Source organism: Megalopta genalis, chromosome 1, assembly GCF_051020955.1.
Source record: "Megalopta genalis isolate 19385.01 chromosome 1, iyMegGena1_principal, whole genome shotgun sequence".
Lineage (NCBI taxonomy): Eukaryota > Metazoa > Arthropoda > Insecta > Hymenoptera > Halictidae > Megalopta > Megalopta genalis.
This window is the reverse complement of record NC_135013.1, coordinates 39,156,459-39,177,631: the sequence shown is the minus strand read 5'-3', so window position 1 is coordinate 39,177,631 and position 21,173 is coordinate 39,156,459. Positions and strand designations below refer to the sequence as shown.

General features: G+C 48.6%; 1 protein-coding gene across 5 annotated transcripts in view; it reads right to left on the bottom strand.

The window, feature by feature from the left end:
- LOC117218753 (uncharacterized) overlaps positions 1–21,173 on the bottom strand; it is a 178,347-nt gene that overhangs the window by 63,308 nt on the left and 93,866 nt on the right. For 2 of the 5 annotated variants that reach the window (XM_076527701.1, XM_076527712.1), the window contains exon 1: positions 825–987. The exons of the other annotated variants lie outside the window; for them this stretch is intronic. In XM_076527701.1, coding sequence (XP_076383816.1) covers positions 825–853 — 29 coding nt within the window. In that variant the 5' untranslated portion in view covers positions 854–987. Of the gene's footprint in view, positions 1–824; positions 988–21,173 lie in introns of those variants that run through there. 5 annotated transcript variants of the gene reach the window in all.

Here is a 21,173-nt window from a genome sequence, read left to right as displayed (position 1 = left end):
GAACACTTTGAAGCATTCGGAGCCAGGCAAGGAGATCCGATTCTGCTTGAAAGCAGGACAGAGAAACGTCGTATTCGTAACAACGTCGAGGTGGCACCTTCGATCGTCCGAGAAGCTCCCGACAGTGAGAAATCCCAGCGTGGCGTCGCTTCTTCGAGCAACAACAATGCGGTCACGTATTAACAAAATTCTACAGCCAGTTCGACGGACCGATCGGCCAGCAGATTTGGGCACCGAGAGGAAGAGCGAATGGAAGTGGATGGTACGCGTTTGCCGCAGAGTAGGCGCACCATTATTCAATCCCACGAGCCATGTACCTGGTCCAGCGTCGTTCTCGACAAATTACAACGAACAAATTCCGCGGGGGCATGGAGCGAGCCAGCGTTAATCCGAACGCACTGTACAAGAACAGGGAGAACTCGGAAACACGCGGCCGCCACTTAAAACCCTGGGTGGTCCACTTGGCCAGCCCCAGATGGAGCTCCCGTGTCAATCGGGAATCACAGTGTTCGATCCACAAATCGCAGGGTACAGACAGCGGTACTATCGCGAAGCGACGGTGTCACCTGGAACCAGCACTGTATTCCTGTGGGATGCCCGTTGACAAAGCACACTAAACTGAACGCGCATAGCGCGCCACTGTACCTGCACCACACTTTCGGAGCGAAGAAGAGATTCGAGGATCACTGGGCGTTTGAAAAGAAGCGATACCCCTACGGACGAGGATTCCGCGGGACGCGAGGCGATAGCCGATCGAAGGGCGGCCACCGCACGAGGCGGCCGTAACCGGGTGGGTCTGTTAATTAGAGTGCCAGGGGACTTACGTTCGGCGAGCCTTCACCGCCCAATCCATATCTCGCGCGACGTATCCGGTGAACGGGTCACGATGCCTCTCGTGTTTGCTCGCGTGATGTTCCCCGTCGGTGCAGCCTCGGCGCAGCTAACCAACTAAATATTGCACACTCCGCGCACGCACTACAGCACACGACGACTATCTCCTTCTTGTTGTTGACGTTGTTGCTGTTGCTCGCGGCCGTGTTTCACCACTGGTCCGAACCGCCGCGCGACGAACAACTCGCAGCACGCGCACGAAACATATAGAAAACTTGATCACCGGGACCTCTCTTTCGCCTATCTTCCTTCCACCTTTCTTGCTTTGCTTTCGTTCTCTATCTCTCTCTCTTTCTCTTTCTCTCGCACGCGCTCTTTCTTCTTCGCCTCTCTCTTTCTTTCTCTCTCTCTCTCTATCTTTCTCTCTTTCTCTCTCCGTTGTGTTGGCTGCGAGCGAGACGGACGCGATCGCGGAGGAAACAAAAATAAAAAAACAGGGACGAAAGAGGGAGGAGCGACGAAACGGGGGCTTTGGAGAACGAGGTGAGGCGAGGCGAACGAAAAAATCCACGCCGAATCGACGCACAACGGCCGAACGAACGCACGAACCAACGACACTAAATCGGCGACGATCCAACGAAGACTGAGCTCGAGCCCGCTCGCCGACTCCGACGCGCATGGAGCGCCGCCCAGTGGTGGGGGGAGAAAAAGGCGGCGGGCTCAGGACCGTACCCGAAGGCACAGGCGCCCCGAGACCGCCGGACCGACCGCACGCACTGGCGTAGCCTGCGAAACGTTTTCAGCACCGTGCGTTACCTAGCCACCGAATGCACGCGCCGTGCTGCAGTTTTTCCAACGCGGGAGATGGAATTCGCCGCTGGTCGTCGCGTTGCTTCCCATTCTACTTACGGCTGGTCCACACCTGTTTCTACTGCGCGGATCCTTCGAGAAACTGATGTAAGTGCTAATTCCTGAACTCCGCAAATTTTCATCGCGGGCGCGATGTTTACGACTCCTTTGTCTTTTAACCATTTGCAGTCGGAGCTGTATTAACTCGAAAAATCCAAAATATTTCCATTTTGTATGGCCTAGTGCATTTCTTATACGTATGAAGTTGAATTTTGTGACTCGCGCAACAATTACGCTTTTAACAGTTTTTTTTTTTAATGGAACCAATTTTATTATTATGGTAACATTATTTTGGAACGTGCTACGACAATTTCTAGCGGTGCCTTAGAGTCGCCACTCGACAGCAAAGGGTTAATAATTGTTTCAAAGAGAATTCACGTTTATTCTAATGATTTTCTATTGGACCGTATCGTTGGCTAGCTGTTCTAGTAATTTCCTATACGAGAAATAACAATTAAATTCAAATTACAAGCGAGTAATATCCGTATTTGGTGAATCGAATTAAATTGAAAATAATAAAAGAATGCTTCGATATTCTTCTTAAGGTTTCAGTGTTTAGTATTTCGTTCATTTAATTTTGTCGCGAATGCATAAGATCTGCAGTCTACTTTGTAACTGTTTCCACGTAAAACAGACTGTAATAAACTCGATCGTTAACCCTGAGACGGTTCTCGGTTGAGGTGTACATTTCTGATAAGGAAGAAGAAACGGGAACAGCTGCTAACATTATTTTAAAGTGGAATTTATTCGTAACCGAACGAGGAGTTGATTCTGCCAAAAATACCCGACCTTCGAAGGATATGTTCAAAAATGTATAACGAGAAAGTCGTCGATATCGAACCCGTCAAGATGGCAGTTTCTTTTATTTCACAATTATCGAGATCGTAAAAATGCTTTCGTAGGCGATCGTTGGATATATCTACTCGTATGTATTTTGTAACCAAAATCGTACAATACCTTGATAAATGTGGGCTAGTTATTTTTAAAAGGAGAACAAACTAGTCGCTTTCAGTGCCCGGTATAGTTCGACCGTTAATGGACCCAATCTATCGCGCTGCCACGGTCGCCATTTAAAACTAGATTGGTGCAAAGAATAAAGTCGAAACGTTCTCATAGTCTGTCATTGAACTCCGGCACGTACAATTGTACAACTGTTGAAGAAACAACAAGACGGATTCCGCTTCGGTTCGTTCTCCGTCTGAATTCGGTATCGCAGCCGACAGTACAATAAGTATTATTACGCTGGATTCAGATTAGTAGGAAGGGTGAAAGGGTATCCACGTATCTGCGAAACAGTGCTCCAAGCGTCGTATGATTAATAGACCACGGACGTTATGCGCGGATATTCACGATAAAAATGAGTAGATGAGATAGAGAACGGTAAAAACATCGGCAGAGTTCAAGAACACCGGCTGCACAAAAATTCGCATAGCTCGAAACCAACAACTATCAATCTCTAGTCACGGACGATGAATAAAATTCAGTGGCGGCAATGGAATCGTACGATCCTCCTTAGATCCACACCGCTAGCAACATGGCAGGGTCCCTCTATCAGCGAAGAAGACCTTCTCTGGCGTACCAATGTAGACCACAATCTTTCCATACGATTACCGCCAAGGTTTATTGCATCTTGATAAAGCGGTATTTATCTTTCTCCGTCGATCTCGAATCCCATGGTTTCGGGCAGCGAGCACGAATTTCGAAAAACCAGGGCTCCAAAACGGTGACGTGGCCTGTTCCCCCGGTCCCTACGCCAATGCTTAAGCCTACCCAGTGCTGAAACGTTTACCCGGGGGGGAACGAGCGGGCTGGAATGAGAGTGAGAGAGAGAGAGAGAGAGAGAGAGAGAGAGAGAGAGAGAGAGTCACGGTTAAGAGAGAGAAACAGCGCTATAGTCGAAGGGATACGAGGGTTCTCCCTCGTGCAGTGGGGTTTCGCGGACCGCTCCCTGAACCCAGGCGGTCGGACGTCGAATTAACCCCGGAAAAATGTGTACGTGCTCGCCAGTTCGCTATCGACGAGCAGGAGAGAGCGAGAGGTGGAATGAGAGAGGGGGAGAGAGAGAGAGAGAGAGGGAGGGAGGGAGAGGAGAGCCATGAAGTGCCATGCAATTTGCCGTCTGATTTTATTCGACGGAATCGCCGTCGGTTTCTCGACGTCGCTGTCGTTCATCTGGGAACTCGATTTCCCTTGCACGGGATAAACAGTGCGGCGAGAACTGGCCGAGGGTGGGGTCGACGGAAGAAAATTACGCGAGAACACGAAGAGGATCGACGGGATTCGGTGCGGAACAGCATCGAGTAGCGTAAATGGTCGGCCGCAGCTTCCCCGAGAAATCGATAACAGAGCGGATTCATTAAAGATAGCCGCGTGCAGACGGTTTCACGCACAGCATGAAGGATCGGTCCCTGCAGCCTCCGGACCTCCGATCTGATATTAGACGCACATACGCAACACTAGGGTGCGCGCATCCCTTCTACAACCAGCTGTTCCGGCGTTGAGTCAGCTCCGAGTCCCGCACGAACCTTCTCCGCAGGTCTCTCTCCTGCCTTTTACCACGCTCCATGGTTCGGCCGCGGCGGCCGGAGAACCAGCGTTTCGACCACCGAAATTCCCCGAAACCATTTTCTCGGCTTCGGGCCGGTGTTTCGACCAGTTTAACCCTTTCGCGCATGGACGCCGACCAACGACCCGGCTGTGGGAACCGAACGCCTCCGAGAGGTAACGCCTCTAGACCGTACCTGCCCGACGAACGCTCATGCTACACATGCTCTGGACACAATGAGCTAGGCACAATGGCCCGTCTAGGGCCGCCTAGATGTCTGCCCGGGTCTTTATCCTCGAATCGAAGGACACGCCGAGAAACCAGGGGCGAAGGACAGCCAAGGGCCAGGCAGCGCCGCGCCGGCCAACTTCGATAGCTCCTATCGGTCGCCCTTTAAGAGACCCCACCGCTCTCGAAACTTTAAAGCATCGATCTTTTGTTGCCGGGGCTGGGAGCCCCGTTCCTACGGCACCTTTTAACCAAACTTTCCTGTAAATATTCCGAGGATTAAGAAAGTTAGAGGACTGCAACTTTGTGCACGACCCCGTGCCACGGCTGCAACGCCGTTCTCCAATGGAACTCGAACATCACAGTGACGAAATCGGTACAAAACGATTGGCCAACCTTCGATGATCTTTATCGCGAGGTAACTTCGACGATTTGCAACCTTCTGGCAATTAACTTTTTTCAAATCACTCGCGGACCTGTCAACGCGGTCTACGGTGAGAGTTCGGGACTGACTAGAGAGTTCAAATTGATCATAGCGGATGGTATTTGAACTCTTCTGCGTTCCAAAGATCATAGTGGAATTCAGTTAATTCGTATATTATTGTAATAACAATAAAAATGGATTCGGGTAAGCATTCAAATTTTAGTGAAAAACGATTCGTTAGAATTGTTGCGACGTGACATTTTCTTCGTTGCGATAAACAAACAGTGTTATTGTTTAATAACATGCGTATTATTTATTGACCAAATTTAATGACAGGATCATTTAGAGTTAACTTCATTCATAGAAACTCTGCAATTTATTTCACTGGACTTTTTAAGATTCTTCTAAAGAGTAAGTTCATTATGTCGACACAGACTACGTTTTAACCCTTTGCATTATTCCAATTCAGCTTTGTACAACAGATTCACAATTTTGGCGAAATTTACCGCTGGTCGGCACTTATGTCAGAAAAAAATCTTCCGACTGCCATGGGTTAAGACATAAATCAAAATCATCAAAAATGTCACACACGCCATTATGATTCTGTCCCGCTCGTATGTGACCGACACGGCGATCAACGTGTTCGAAATAGCAGATGGCTGAAGCTGACAAGTTTCAGGTTCTCTGCCTCTCTGTCAGCGACATTACAAGATCGGGTAAATATCATTCTGGTCCGGCCCCCGAGAAAAAGCGCAGGGTGCAGCCGCGTTTCCACGGAAATTTCACGCTGCGGCGCTAGGCTGTTGCATCGAGCTCCGATTTTTCTCGGAAGATAAAACCGCCGATATCAATCTCTCGCGGTTAGGCACACCTGAATTCTACATATTCCAAGGAAAGAGAGAGAGAGAGAGAGAGAGAGAGAGAGAGAGAGAGAGAGAGAGAGAGAGAGAGAGAGAGAGAGGGTCAGCGGGCCTGCGGGCCCTCTCCTGTCCCCCGTCCTCGCCGCTCCTTTCACCTTTCCCTTCACCGTCCACCCAGGCATTTGTCATTCCGTTCGGTCCTCCGGGTGTCCGACTTCCTTTTACCTGGTACCTCGGTCCCCGAAAAAGGGCCGTTCTCGCCGAGTCTGTCCTTGAACCTCTCCCCGGCATCGGCACCGGGACGGCCCCGGCCCCAGCCCTGCCGGCCCCGTCCCGCCTACGAGCGTGCGCGGAGCGTCCGGTCCCCGCTTGGAATCCGCGTGCCGGATTTTTATTCCGTAGAAACCGAGCCTGTCCGGCCGCTCTCTTCTCCCTTTCGTCGGCCGAGGCCGGAGAAAGGGAGAGAAATGCGCGGCCCCGCGGCTTTATGACGTATTATTACGTCGCACTTCCTGAAGGTGAACGCGCAACGATCGAGTTGCCTAGGAGAAACGCCGTTCCGCTCGTGGATACCAGAGAAGTATCGACCACGAGACACCTATACGCAAGCTCAGGGCACTCGATTGCAGATTTTCTGCGTTTAGGAGGACATTCTGCATTTAACCTTTTGCCCTTATCGCGTCAGGCTCTCTCGATGTTTCAAACATGATCCGTTAAACATGGACGTTCTTCGCGTCTTTTAAATCGAAGCAATACTCTTCTCCGTTGTTATCGTTATTCAACCCTTTGCATTTGCGTGGTGACTCTGAGACACTGCCAAGAATTATATTATATAATTATTATTATATATTATTATATTAATATATATTATATTGTATAATATATATATATATATATATATATTATTATTATATATATAATTAATATATTATAATCGCTGTAATTGCATTTAAAAAACTATTAAAGGAATATAACCGATCTATGAATCGCAAGGTAGAATTTCATACGTATAAAATGCATCAAGTCATAGAAGAGTGTAGGAAAGAATTAATATTTTGGACTCGGGATTGTCACGGTTCCGAGTGCAAAAGGTTAAACATTGACGTGAAATTTGGCGCATAAAATAAATAATTAGATAGTTATATTTTGATCGGGTGTCTAAGGGTACAGAACTCCTCTTTTTCCACCGGCGTACAATTTGAAGGCGTTCGCTCTGCATCCGCTTGCAATCGATGCAACAAACTTTTGCTTCGCATCAAGTTCGCCACTCTGAATAGCATCCATTTAACTATCAAATAGAACAGAGCATGCAAGATTTGGTATAACACCGACCAGGACAATGGAGAGCGGGTGCAGGTCGTTCGAAACCGCATTTCGATCTTCGTCGAGCCGTTCCGCAATCAGCGCTGGAAGTGCAGTTTTCTGCGGAAATTCGGCACGACGCTCGTTGGAAATCGTCGTCAGAGACGCTCGGAGAACCCTAGAGCCCCGTCTATTGTTTCACGATGTCTCTGGACTCCGAAATCCGAGAGCGCGCGACTCGAATAACCGATTCGGAAATTTCGCGCGGCCGGACAAAGGGAGAGGAGCGCCACCGGGAATAGACGCCCGCGTCTTTTCCATCGAATTCGAGTGGCGGCCGTGGGTAATCCGAAACGAGAAGGAGAAACAACGTCGTCGTTGTCTTCGTCGTCATCGTCGTCGTCGACGTCGTCGCCGTTGTCTCATCGGGCTGGTGATCGCGTCCCCGTCCGCTCCGACGGCGACGGATTAAACGCGTGCCCGGCGAGACCGCGCACCGTTTCAAGGGCGGCGAACGTGCGCGAATGCGAGAGAGGAATGATAAAATCTCCGGTGAAATTAAAATCGTAATGCGGCGCTGGCCGAGCATTCGAACACGAGCGGCGAGCCTTGGCTCGGAAAGGGGAGGGATGGGATGGAATGGAATGGGATGGGATGGGATGGGAGAGAGAGACTCGAACAAAACGAGAATGGAGAACGAGAACGGAAAAGGAAAAGAAAAGAAAATAGGGGAAATAAGGGGACGGGCGAGGAAGAAAGGGAAAGAGAAAAAAAGCAGAGGAGAAAAGTCCGTGAGATTTTAATCCCGACCCATTGAGACCAGCGGGATAATTACGGTGTAATATCGTGCAAAATAATAGCATCAAAAGCGCGGGATAATTAAATTCCCCTTGAAGCTCGAGTACCCACCGTAACCGGCTGCCACGAGATCACGGGCCACGGTTTCGAGTGCGCTCCGGTTGCTTTCGGCCGCTTGCATCGCGGTGCATCATCCCCTTTAAACTTTTGTCGAACACCGAGGCACGCGTATGCACCGCGCCGCGCGCGCGCTCCGCCGCCCGCGCCCTCCCAATTCCGTAGAAATTTTACGCAATAACCGAGCGAATTTTCGAGGTCAATGACGGATCCGCGTATTATTTGCAGCAGTCGTGCGACGCTTTCGCGAAAAACCCGTTCGTTACGCACGATACGATTTTCCGCCGATGATGCGGACGCGTCCTTCGCGTGGCGGTTCGATTTTCGCGGACAGATAGGCGACCGCGCGCGGAAAAACCTCGCCGGCGACGTAACCCGAACCCTAAATAGGATTTTATGCGAGCCGAGGGACGCCGACGATCGCGTCAGGTATTTAACTCGGGCCAGAGGCAAACTCGCTCGACGAAGAAGGGGAGGCTCCGTCTCGCCTGAATACAACATCCCTCACCTGAGATCCGAAGCAGATTCCGACGTCGCGTCTACCTGCCGATGCCTATCCCGCAATAGGCCCATCTGCATTCGAAATGTATTCGATAGGAAAAGCTTTGTCCCCCCCGATCTATCCCCGAAAGCTGTAGCCCGCGGCTTTGCGTCGATAGCGGAGCTTCGACGCCACGCCCATTCATTGAGAAATGGAATCCGACTTCTAACGAAACGAGAAAACCTCGGTGTGGACATTAAACGTGATCTTCGGGATTCGATTCTTGAGAACCTAGACCTGTCGTAGGCATGGATTTACCTTCGTAGAAATCGAAAGCAACTAAGACACGCCCACTGGAAAGCATTACCTGCGAAGGGAACGGGATGACGGTTTTCCTAGGGGCGTCCATTCATCGCACTCCATTCGATAGTTTATTTTATTCGATTTGAAAGCAAATTATCGAGGAATCGACGACGCGTTCGGGTGTCCTCGAAGAGAGAACTCCTGGCCCCGTTTTAAGCCAAGAGCAACGAGGCCACGCCTACTCGAGACGTTTCACAGAAATTAGCTGGACCAAGAGTCTCTTGCTTCTACGACGGTGTTCGCCGATTGCCTCTCCCCCCTCCACGGCCTTCCAGAATCCACTAGCTCCTAGGAAATCCTTGACAGCACCGGCAACAGCACCGCAGTTCGCGCGAAACAACTGTTCCGCCGTCTCGCTCTCGCCGATACGCGAATCGGGAATGGCAAAGGGCTGTCGGGAGCAGGCGGCACGAAGTTCTGCCAGGCGAATCAAAGGTACCGCGTATAAGTCGACGAACTTCCACCGGTTCTTCGAAACTTTCCTCGGGCACTCGCTCGCCGGAGAACAAAGGGGACTGGCAACACACAGTTCCCAAGAAATAAGAGAGAGAACGGACGACTCTGGCTCCGCGGACCTTCGAGGGCCCTCTCGCGCTGGTGGCGCGCGGAAAACCGGCGAGGGAAATCCCTTTGATCGTTGCTCGGTTTCGACGAGTCGCGAGTACGCCGCGGAATTTCAAAACCGGATCGTTGGCCAAGGGGCGAGAGAGGCCGGCAGGAAGACGACGAAGAGGAAGGTCATCGGAGCGGCGCGCAATGGTCTCGATCGAAGAATTAGTTGTTCATTTGCTAAAAAGATCAACTTTCACATATTTGGAAACGATGAATTCAATGGACTTTTGTAAGCGATGTAGCCAGATAGAGCGTTTAAACATGGATATTTCCATTTTTCAGTGTAAAAATGACTCGTATTCTTATTGATATCGTGGAGAATTTATTCAATAATATTCGTCAATTTCCTTTTTACCAATATAGTACATTTCTCGCAGTTAAGAACGTTGATCCTTTTCTAATATTATTCTTTCATTGATTGATTATCTTTTTTACTTCAAAACCCGAATAAGTGAGGATAAAAAACATTTTTCACGACTATCATGGAGGCTACTATGGATGTAGTTATAGTGTATATGTCAAAGTTGTGCGTTTTTTTTTATGAGGAATAAAATCTGCGAAAACAGATTTCAAGTATCATTTGTTTATGCAATATATTCAACACCATTTATTATTCGCATGCCATCGCAATTTTCCAGGCATTTCCGATGCTCTGACGAAAACATGTTTCGAACAAAAATTAATCCTATAAGCTTCGATAAAAAAAAAAACGAAATATATTTTTCTAAATAAAACATTAAAGTCACTTAGATTTGTCAATTATTCGAGAGGCCTTCGGGTAATGAAAGACTGCTAAAAAATACCGTGGTGCGCGGCGCGGCATTGTGCGCCGATCAGGATCGCCATTGCCAATAGGCGACTATCTTCGGAAAATTTCGGCGAACCGGTTCCGCAGCTCCAGATACTCGAAGATCCGAAATTCCCGCAGCTTCGGGGGAGCTGAACAATCACGCGGCGCGGTTCCCGGCCCACTAATCTTCCGATAATGCGCGCGTAATCGGAGCCCCTTGTTATCCTCTCAGCGGATTAACTGTGGCACGGTGTGCAGAAAGGATTACGGGGATTTCTTCGATCGGTTGCGAGTTTCGTGAAAACAGTCGGGCCCGATATCCGTCGGCCCGATCCATCCACGAAATTTAATGACGCGGGGCGGTCGGCTCGCAAACCTGTTCGCGACCAGGAATTCGAGAGTATCCGGTGGTCGAGCCCGAAGCGGACCGCGTCACAGCCGGACGAGAACGCTCCTCGATTCTGGGTCACCCACGACTTCCCGATTTCGATCGATCCCCGCCTTTTTCCCTCGCTCTTCCCGATCCCGACGCATCCGGCCCGGCCAGGTAAGCGATACTCGCGCGTATCCGCTCCGCGCTGTCACGAACCACGCTCTTTCCCACTGGGAAATACGAGCGGAGATGTTCCTTTTAGCGGTTCCCGTTTGTCCCCCGGAGAAAAACCGCCGAACCGTTAGGAACCGGAGACCTTTCGATCTTCGGCTCGTTCCACGATCACCACCTCGGAAATTGAGGAACTCCTCGCGCGGAGATCATCGTTCAACCAAGAAGCGCGCAATTGTCGTAGTCTTAACGCTGAAAATCACTGGCGCGTATTACTTTATAAGAATGACGAGACATTAAGCTTGAGGCACGAAATTTATGCAACCATTCTCTACGAAAGGATATTCGTAATTTCAACGATTGCGAAATAAAAAGTTGCAAGACCCGCCATTTTGACGGGCAGAGAGCAATTAAGACGCGCGAGAATGATCGTACGATTTCACTGACGAATCGAGTTCATTATTGCTACCGACGCTTTTATGGGTGCGCGAGGTGTCCGAGCGCGAGCGCCAAATATTTTAAGTGGCGATTCTTCAATCTCGAATCGATTTGAACCCAGCAAGCACTAAAAGCGATCAACGTACGTCGCTCTATCAGAATAACAGGACTGAATTTCTTCAGATTTTTCGTCGTTTGTATCGCGATGTTCGCTCGAATCAAATACCTTATTCAATCACGAAAGAGATTTCCTACGAAAGAGTTTTCATAATTCCAACAATTTTACAAGAAACATTGTGAAGTCGGTCATTTCGATCGTCGCGACGTTGATGTTAAATTGTTGTTGCAAAGCCGGAGCGAATATCAAAGCTAGAATGAATATCAAGCGCATCAGTGAAGTCGTCGAGTTTTCAGAATCTATTAGGTCTACCGGAAAGTTCTGTCCGTTTTTGAATTAAAATATAACACAATTTTCATACATTTAATAATATTTATCGTAGAATATACTTTCCATCGTTACTTATGACTTCTTGCCAGCGTGATGGCAACTTGTAAATGCCATTTTTAAAAAATGATTTATTTTTAGAGGCGAAGAACTCAACTAATGCTTGGTTGACATCAGCTTCGGTTTTGAATTTCTTTTCCTGTAAAAAGTTTTGCAAAGAGAGAAACAAGTGATAATCGGAGGGTGCTAGGTCCGGGGAGTATGGTGGATGCGACAGAATTTCCCAGCCTAGCTCTGCGATTTTCTGACGAGTCGCCAAAGCAGCACGTGGTCTGGCATTACCATCGGTAGCCATGTTTTCACGATCGCGTCTCACTTGATAATGACATGAGACATCTTTGTTTCAGTTTATTTAGGAGAGTACACGTGTGTGAATGCAATGATAAAGAGAGATAGTCATATATGTCTCAAATCAACATGTGCATATGGATTGAAACTTGAAGTGACACTATCGGACAGAACTTTCCGGTAGACCTAATATTTTCAAGAACCATATGTGTGGAGAACAAAGTGAAACGCCTGCTTGGCGGGAAGGGTAAAAACTGGTCGTCCAAATATTTCCGGAAGCAGGATCGCGATGGTGGATCGAATCGGTCTAGGAATTCGGGTAGACCGAGTATCCTCGTTTTGTCGCCGGTTGGTTCATCGATCAGGAACGCCGCGAATGCTCTTGGGCCGATGCTGCACCGAAGGTGAAGCCTCCGAAGCGTTGTTCCTCGTTCCGGCGTTAGACGCCGACGATGCGCTGGTATACGCGTCAACCACACCTCGCGCGTGGTCATTGTCCCGTCAGTGCGCTATCTATCGTGGCCAGGCCTCGGCAATGCGCGATGTATAAATGGATCTAGGTGGCTGCCATCGCGTACCAACGGATCGTCTCGCGAGAGAGCCAGAGAAAGAAGAAAGAACCCGGCTGCGAAGAGAAACGGAGACCTGCGGAGAATCTGCAGAAAGAGAGAGAGAGAGAGAGAGAGAGAGAGAGAGAGACGAAGGGAAGCAAGAAAGAGGGACGGGTCGGGTCTCTCGTCGCAGGCTCTCCCTCTCTGGATGCTGGGCCTGACAAAAGCCGACCTTCGAGCTGACATTCACTTCACATCCGAGCATCTCTCTCCATCTTCCTTGCTCCCTGCCCTTCCACGGCTCTTTCTCTCGGCCACGGTTCTCCTTCCTCGTCTTCCACGAGCTCCTCCTGGACCCAACGCCAGCTAGTGCGGAGATAGCCGGCTCTCTCGTCCTCTCTCGAGAGAGGACTGGACCCGACCGACCGTCCGAGCACAAAGACCCGTCATTCCGGCCGACTCGCGTGTCCTTCCTCTCCTCGCCGACGTGGAAACAAAGTTCAGCCGAGGAGAATCGTCTCCCCGAGCTGACCCGCCGCGCCGGGCTCTCTGTCCCCCGACGTTCCTCCGCCGGCAATTCCAATCGTTCGCTTTCGAATTTTCCCGAAAGAGCACTGCAATCGAACTCTCTAACGCCGTTCCTCTACCGTCGACGTTAATCGAAAATTCGGCCCGATTTCGAAACGATTTTGCGAGCCGCGCCTGCGCGCCGATTCGTGCCAATTTCGTTGGAAAACCTTACGAGCGCTAAGCGTTTTAATTAAGCTCGCGATTTAATCGTGGAAATCGTGCTTGTTGCACGAGACGTCGATTCGACGGGCAGCCGTGTTCGAGCACCGGCTCCGAAAACAGGCAATCCCGCGTCGATTACGGGGAAACGCGAAAGAAACGGCTCGATATCGATCGCCGGGGCAAAAACCCGGCACCCGGATTCATTTACGAACGATAGAATCGTAAGCTGCCCTGATAAATAGCTCCCAGACGAGACAATGGCTGCTGCGGCAGGCGTTCGAGCCTCGCTCGACGCCGAGGCCTCCTCGCTCGGCACTCGGAACAGAGACGCCACGATGGATGCACCGGCCGGTCGGACGGAGACCAAGACCCGGTGCACGCACCAAGCTGAACAGAGAGAGAGAGAGAGAGAGAGAGAGAGAGAGAGAGAGAGAGAGAGAGGGCGAAAGCAAGAGAAACAGGGACAACGTGTGCAGGCTCTCGTGCACGTAGGTACGCGCGTGCAACGGAGACAAATGTCGGAGCGAGGAGTGGGAGGAGGGAGAAGGACGACATTGACCATACCGAGAGTGCAGCACGAGACGTGCACCGCCGAGAGTGCATGTCCCCGGGACTCGGGCTCGGGACCCAGGACGCGCACACGTGCGGAAGGGGCGCAACGGTGCAACGATGCAACGGTGCATCGCACGGTGGAAGGAAACATCTATTTTCTTGGACATCATCGGTCACAATCGATTATCGAAATTTTCTACTACAGCTTCGTTGAATCTTTAATAAGCGATCCTAGCAATAAGAAAACACAAAGAAATGAATTTCACATTCGCATCAGGTTCAATCCAAATGCATGCGATTCTGGCTGTTACGAAAATTGCGATCTTTTTGCTTTGAACAATTATTGCCTAAATTCTATTATTAAGATCGACTGATGTACATTATTCTATAAAAGTAACAAGATCCAATTTAACTAGATTTTGTACAGTTTTTGTTGTAACAGTTGCTACAATAATGTAATTCATACAATAATTTTTAATGACAGTGTCTTTACAATTTTTATAATTGTCAAATGAGTAACAGGTCTCTCTCTCTCTCTCTCTCTCTCTCTCATTTGATATTACAGGTCAATTAGTGTTAAAGTTTTGCTGAAAACCAAATAAAATATCCAAATTCATTCTTTTGGTAGGAAGATTTTAAAAGAAGGAGAAATCGAGTTAGACTTATTTATTTATATTAAGTTTATTTTATTAATCGCAGCTATTAGCAGCTGATTTTTCTACTTCTTAATTCTCGTTCTCTTCTTTCGTTTCTTTATGTTTCCTTACGCTACGATCACATATTAAAGATCTAATGAAGCTACAGCACAAAATTTCAACAATCGGCCGATAATGTCCGATAATGCTCGTTCCACTGTGCATCGTCGCGGCCATTCTGCACGACGAGAATCTTACCGGCAGCCGCGTCCAGGTATTAATTATTGCCGTGTCGCGTGTACCGGAGACGCGGTGCCGCTTCGCCAGCCTCTGAATATGCAAACCCCGGGATCGAACGCCCGGCGAAAATGGAACGAGCCCTCGCAGCAGTTCCGGGGTAAAATGGTCGGCCAACGATGGCCGCGCGGAGATGACAACCGCGCTCTTCAAGGACCACACCGAGCTTCTTCGGGGACCACCGAGAAGCTGGGGGTCAAGGTGGGCGAAGCAGGGTCGCAAGACGCTCGCTGATCACGCATGGACTCGCCTGGCTCTCGAACTTGGAGACCACCGAACGATCTGAACAGCCGGCGAACGTCTTCTCCTTGTTTTGGCCGGCTACTTGCACGAAGAATTCTGTGATTCCAACGAAGAACGGTGCGTGTCACGTTCATTTTCAATTCCGAGATATTGTCGCTTGAAGTTCCGATCACCGGACTGCGGATATCTTTATGCAACATGAAAACTGACCGCATTGACCTTTTAGGCACGATGCGCCACTACAGTGGCTTTCGCGGATGTCATCTCTCTGGACGACGCGCCACTATAGTGGCTTGCTCTAGTAGCTCACTTGCTCATCGTTTGAATCAAATAATCGTCTTCATATGCATTGTTTCACACTTCTTTTGTCTTCACATCAATTTACAACAGTCTACGGGGTGTCCCAAAAATGTCTCGCAATCCGGAAATGGCGGGTTCCTCGAATCATTTGAAGCAACTTTTTCCTTTACAAAAATTTTCTCCGAGGCACCGTTAACGAGTTATTGACGAAAAACAGTGACCAATAAGAATCGAGTACGGTTGACGCGAGGCGGCCCAGCCAACCAGCGCACGAAGCCCAGTTCCACTCACTGGCTCGGTCGCCTCACGCCAGTCGAGCTCGCGTCTCATTGGTCATTGTTTTTCGTTAATAACTCGTTAATGGCGCCTCGGAGAAAATTTTTGTAAAGGAAAAAGTTGCTTCAAATGGCCTGAAGAACCCCGCCACTTTCTGATTGCGAGACATTTTTGAGACACCCTGTATATACAGTATCAGACTCTGTACAGTACACATCAGACTCTGCCGTCCAGAGAAATAGCCTCGCGCAGAATTCAGCCGTACCTAAAAGGTTAATTGTAAGAACTAGTTATTGCACAGAGATTTATTTTCTTTTTCATTAATTTTAATAAGTCGCAAAGAATACAATAGTTTCTTTAAATTCTTCTAAAGTTTCGACTACGGTCTATCTGGTACATGCATTTTTGACAGAATTGCATAATGATCCGCAGTCCACTGATCACCATTAGTATTGGTAGCGTTCCAAATTGCATAATTTTATTCAGCCTGTCGAAATTGGTTCCAACGACAATCTTTCTGACAAATACGTAAATCCTGTTTGCTGCAGAGTTCAATTAATGCAGCACCATAAATTTTATGAAATCGTGACTTGCGCCTTTTTTCCTTACAACCGCAGAAATACTTGCACGAATTAGTTGGGTCACGTTGACCGCACATCCGAAGTAATCGCGGAAGTTTTACTGGCGAAACTTCACGTTTGCGAGCGCACAGTAGAGGATCTCTAGATTCGTAGACGCTTTTTCGAAAGCACCCTCCACTGGTTCGAGGCAGTTTCCGAATGGCAGCAAACCTGTGTCGGGTGCCTCTTGTATCGATCTTCCGACAAAAAGGCGAAAGAAAAGTGGAACAAAAGTGGCAGCCTGTTTCCTGAAAAGCGTGATCCTTTTCACGGTGCTTGGGGTCGCGGAGAACGAAGGAAAAGCAGCACATTATCATCCTCCGGGTCGATCTGGAATCGCGGGGCGAAGGATCGCGCGAGAACGATGCGCGGCCACTGGAAAAAGGGGGATGAAAGGTAACTGCGGAGAGAGAGAGAGAGAGAGAGAGAGAGAGAGAGAGAAAGAGAGAGGTAGAAAGAGAGAGAAAGAGAGAGAAAGAGAGAGAGCTCGGTTTCCGTGGTGGTGTTTCACCGAAGGCGACGGAGCCTCTAATTTTAATAATTGGATATAGCCTTCCTTCTCCTCGTGCCAGGGGCGTATATCTTGCAGCGGAACCGGCGCGTATAGCTAGGTACAGTCGCACCTGCCCTTTACCTTTCTTCTTCCCTTTCAGTTCCACTCGCCTAGGTAGATGTTATACCTGCTCGAGGCGCGAGAGTACAGTCCTCGTAAAAGTTTCCGAGACCGTCGGCACTCTCTGCCACACCGTAAACAACCTACACCGGGGGCCAATAAAATTGTGCTCGCTCCTCAACAACAGGGTGTCTCGAATGTTCAGGGCGTTGCTTTCGTGGCAGCTGCCTCCAATTGTTCTATCGTCGGCTATTGATCATCTCGGTCGATAATTCTGATGGATCGTGACGTTTCAAAAATCCTGCCGACCCACGTGGCAGAATAGCACCGAAAACGCCGCTATTTTTCGTACCGAGAGTACCTCGATGTACCTGGTTCACCGATGCAACTGGTTCGCGATGCTTTGCAGAACTGGCGAGAGTGCTACAGATTAATCTTCGTGGGAACGTACAATCGACGATGCTGATTTCCAATGGTTGTACAGGATTTTTGAAGCTGTTTTTATCGAAGCGACTTTTGCGTTTGTAAAACACAGTGCGAAAGCGGTGCGAAAGTAAAATAGTGCGGAAGTGAAACTGTTCTGCTCCGATTGCAACAGATTTGTTCCTTATTCCTGATTTTATAGAGGCAGCTTTGAGTCGTACATGGAGCTTTTGATCCCGCAAACTTTCGTTTGTGACGAAAATAGTTTCCCCAAGATTACGGCTCAAGTTTGGGGGGGGGGGTGGCGAACGAAGAGTGCATTGTTAGAGAAACTACGGTTCCGACGCGTCCCGAGCGAAATTTTCGAAACCGCATTTCCCACGGGACGACGACGAACGACAAATCGGCTCGTCGATAGCTCGACCCGCAACAAGAAGCGGCATCGATCGGCGAGAAAAGTGTCCGGCGGACGTCCGCCATCGGTCCGCCAAGGTCAACGCGTTCTTTCGCCGTGTTCTTATTGAAGCGGTGCCTCGAAGGGACGGCTCGCGAACGAAAACGGCGGAATGAACGTGCCGTGACAGCGACGCGAACTGTGTCGCGTGTCCGAGAGCAATTCGGCTGTTTCCAGACGGTGGACGCTAATTTTCGCGCGAGCTTCCTCTCGCGATTCGCCGCGATAAGCCGCGAGGAGAACCCGCTTCCTCTCGTTTTCTGCGAGAACCGAACGCCCAGGATATCTCGAGGCTCCGCGTGCCTTCGTCCTTCGCACGAGAGCCCGCGCAGGTACAGGAGAGGTCGCCTCCTTTCAGGTAAGAGGTCGTCGCCTATTGAGAAAGCTTCAACGACCATCGACTTCCGTTCGAGGATTCACATGCCGCGTTTTGTGTTGACCTCTTCATAAAGAGCCAACAATATACCTGCGCCGAGGAGGAGAAAAAAGAGCCGGGGAACGTTGCGTCCACGAGGGAGCCATCGCGATTGTCTGCTCTTACTCACGATAAATATTTTCCCATGTTCGATCATCGGGGTTCGCGAGAAATCGCGCCGAGCGGTCCGAGTTTCTTTGGTTCTCAAACAGCCGTGATTCCATTGAATACTTTTAAATCGTAAAAATTCATACTCGCACCTCGAATCTGAAGCAAAGCATTCCAAAAGTACCCCGAGCAGAACCGGCTCATTGTTTCTTAACAAGTTTGCATAGTTTCTTAACACGAGTTTGTTCGTCACGACGCAAAATGTAGTCGTTTTTTCGTGACGAATATATTCGTCAAAAACAGCTACCTAGTTAAGAAAGATATGCACTTTGATATTCTCTATTAAATTATATATTTTATAAAAGTATCGTGTTTAAATATAATATGAAAGAAAACGAACATGTATACAGTATAATCATAGCAACCGAAATACTTTTCAAAAAGGCAGCAGCAGCAGCAGCAGTTTGAAGGAAGAATACCAGAGGCGACCTCATTTTCAGCGTCAATTTAGCCTTTTGGACGGCGAGATCCACAATTAATCGCTATGTAAATCGTGTACCGTATTCTTTGGAAATGTTTTTCGAAAAGTGTAAGATATCGATAATCGGATTGCCCGAATCGTTTAGGGCACCGCAGCAGGTCCGCGCTGTGAGGCTTTCCTCGGCTGTCCGAGGATAATGGCCGGCTCTGGACAGCTGATTTTTCGACGTTCTCGCCGGCTCGGGCCGTAGCCCATCAGCTGGCGGAAGATGAGCGTGTAACCGCAGCTTTTAGTAGCCCCGCCGAGGCACAATGGTGGTCTCTGTGTGTCACCGGAAGCAATTTTCTAAAGACCCGTAGAGAAGTCTCGAACGAGCGAACTGGCCTCGAGAGCCCCGAATCGAACCTGCCCGAATTCGTCGATGCGAGAGCGATCAAGAATATTTCAGGGAATTAACGTTGACTTTCGATTAACGATAATAACCGCGATAAAGTACACGACGGTACCGCGGTCATGAAATAAAACCCGTGGCCGCAGGAAGCGGCCGTCCCGAATTCGGGCGAATTCAGGCATTCCGTATGCGCCATAAAATTATTAAGAGGAGAAACGAACGCCGGCTCTCGCTTCGCGCGAACGCGAGCCAGAACATTTTTATTTCGCATAAAGGTCCGCAGGAAACGAAATTACGAGACGGGGAGAGCGAAGGGGGCGCGGACTGTTTTTGTCCAGGATCGATGTCTCCGGTTCCCATCCGCTTTCCCCGAGTGTCCCGCGTAATTTACACGCCGCTCTTTGTCCCGCCCGCATCACGGCCACCATGCATGCGCCGGGGAAACGTGATTCTCGAAGAAACCGCTCGATTCGGATGCCCAGGGCAATCTGGAGTTTCCATGCTTCACGAGCTTTCGGAAATCCTCTGTTCTTCGGTTCCGCGAGGATCCCGGCGCTGCACGCTTTCTAATTTTCCGGTGTTCAGCGGCAAACTCGAAGCCGGAAAAAGCCGAACGGGGACTGCCCCGATGATTTTCGGAACGCCGTTCTCCGGACGACGCCTTCGGCTACGCAAGAAGGCCGCGCAAGAAACGCAATTATCATTTTTCTAGCCGCGTTCATCCATTATCCTAATTGGGACGTCCATCCATCCGTCGGGAGTAAAGAAAGACGCCGGCGCAAAAGAAGTCTGAGAGCGCAAACGCTTCTTGCGAACAATAAACATTCGAAAATCAGATTCCAAGCTTTCCTGTGGAGTTCAGCGAAGCTGCTTGAATCTTGGATTTAAATTTCTCACGGTTTTTGTAACAACGTGTGCCCGAACGAAGAAATACGTTCGATAATTTCTAATGGAAGCAGCTTTATGACTTCAATAATTATGAGGTAAAGAATGTGAAACCGGTCATATGAGCCGTTTATTTTGAAAGTGGCATAAGTCACTTTACCGTAATGAAAAGTGGTGATTTTTTAATGATTATACGAAATTATTTATATTGAGAAAAATATCAGTATCCTGAGATAACAAATACAAGTAAATCTTCTCGAAAGTTAGCATCCATATTTTTAAACGTGTTAAAACGCAACCCTTAAATACATCGACTTAAAAACAAAGTGACTTATGCCACTTTCGAAATAAACGGCTCATATGTCCGACGGTGGTAGGTTCAGTGTCAACACGATCCCGTCAAAATGCCGAGTCACTAACTTTTTTATTTACGATTGCAGTAATTTCTCTCTGTTGGCAATCGTTAATTATAAAAACGAGCTGCAAGTCTCGAATAACCGTATCTCCTCTTTCCAAATTGTCCATTTTTGTGCGCAATCTGAGCGCGAATTAGGGAGGAATTACTGTATTCAGATTACAAAAGATACATTTACGAGTTATTTTTTCGATACACGTGTCACTTGGGACAAATATTAGGTACGATAACGCTCGTTCAAAATCAGAATAAATGTCTTATTGTTACATTTATGAACTAAAAACAAACGGTTGCTTTCAGAGCTTCGTAAATTTAGTGTTAACACTTTATCGACCGCTAGCCTATTTATCGGCTTTTCGATTGCCAATGCTTATCGACCGATAGCCTATTAATCGACTTTTAGCTATCGACGGTTTTCGCTTCTTTACTGTTTTGTTAGTAGCTGGCCTCCTGTATGCTGACCTCCCCATATCCTTATGAATTATAATTATAATAATTATATTATTATTTATTATTATTTTTAAAGGAATAAGCACAACACAATGAATAGCGAAAATTTAGCCGGTACTGGGAGCAAATGCGCGCGCGACTAAGCCAGTCCTTACTGAGTGGCAGCCTCAACCACGACCGGACGATAAAGTGTTAACACTAGACTAGGAGCACAAAAAAATAGCTGTTCAGTATATTAGTTTATAAGACAATAAGACATTTATTCTGATTTTTAAGAAATGTTATTGTAACATTTGC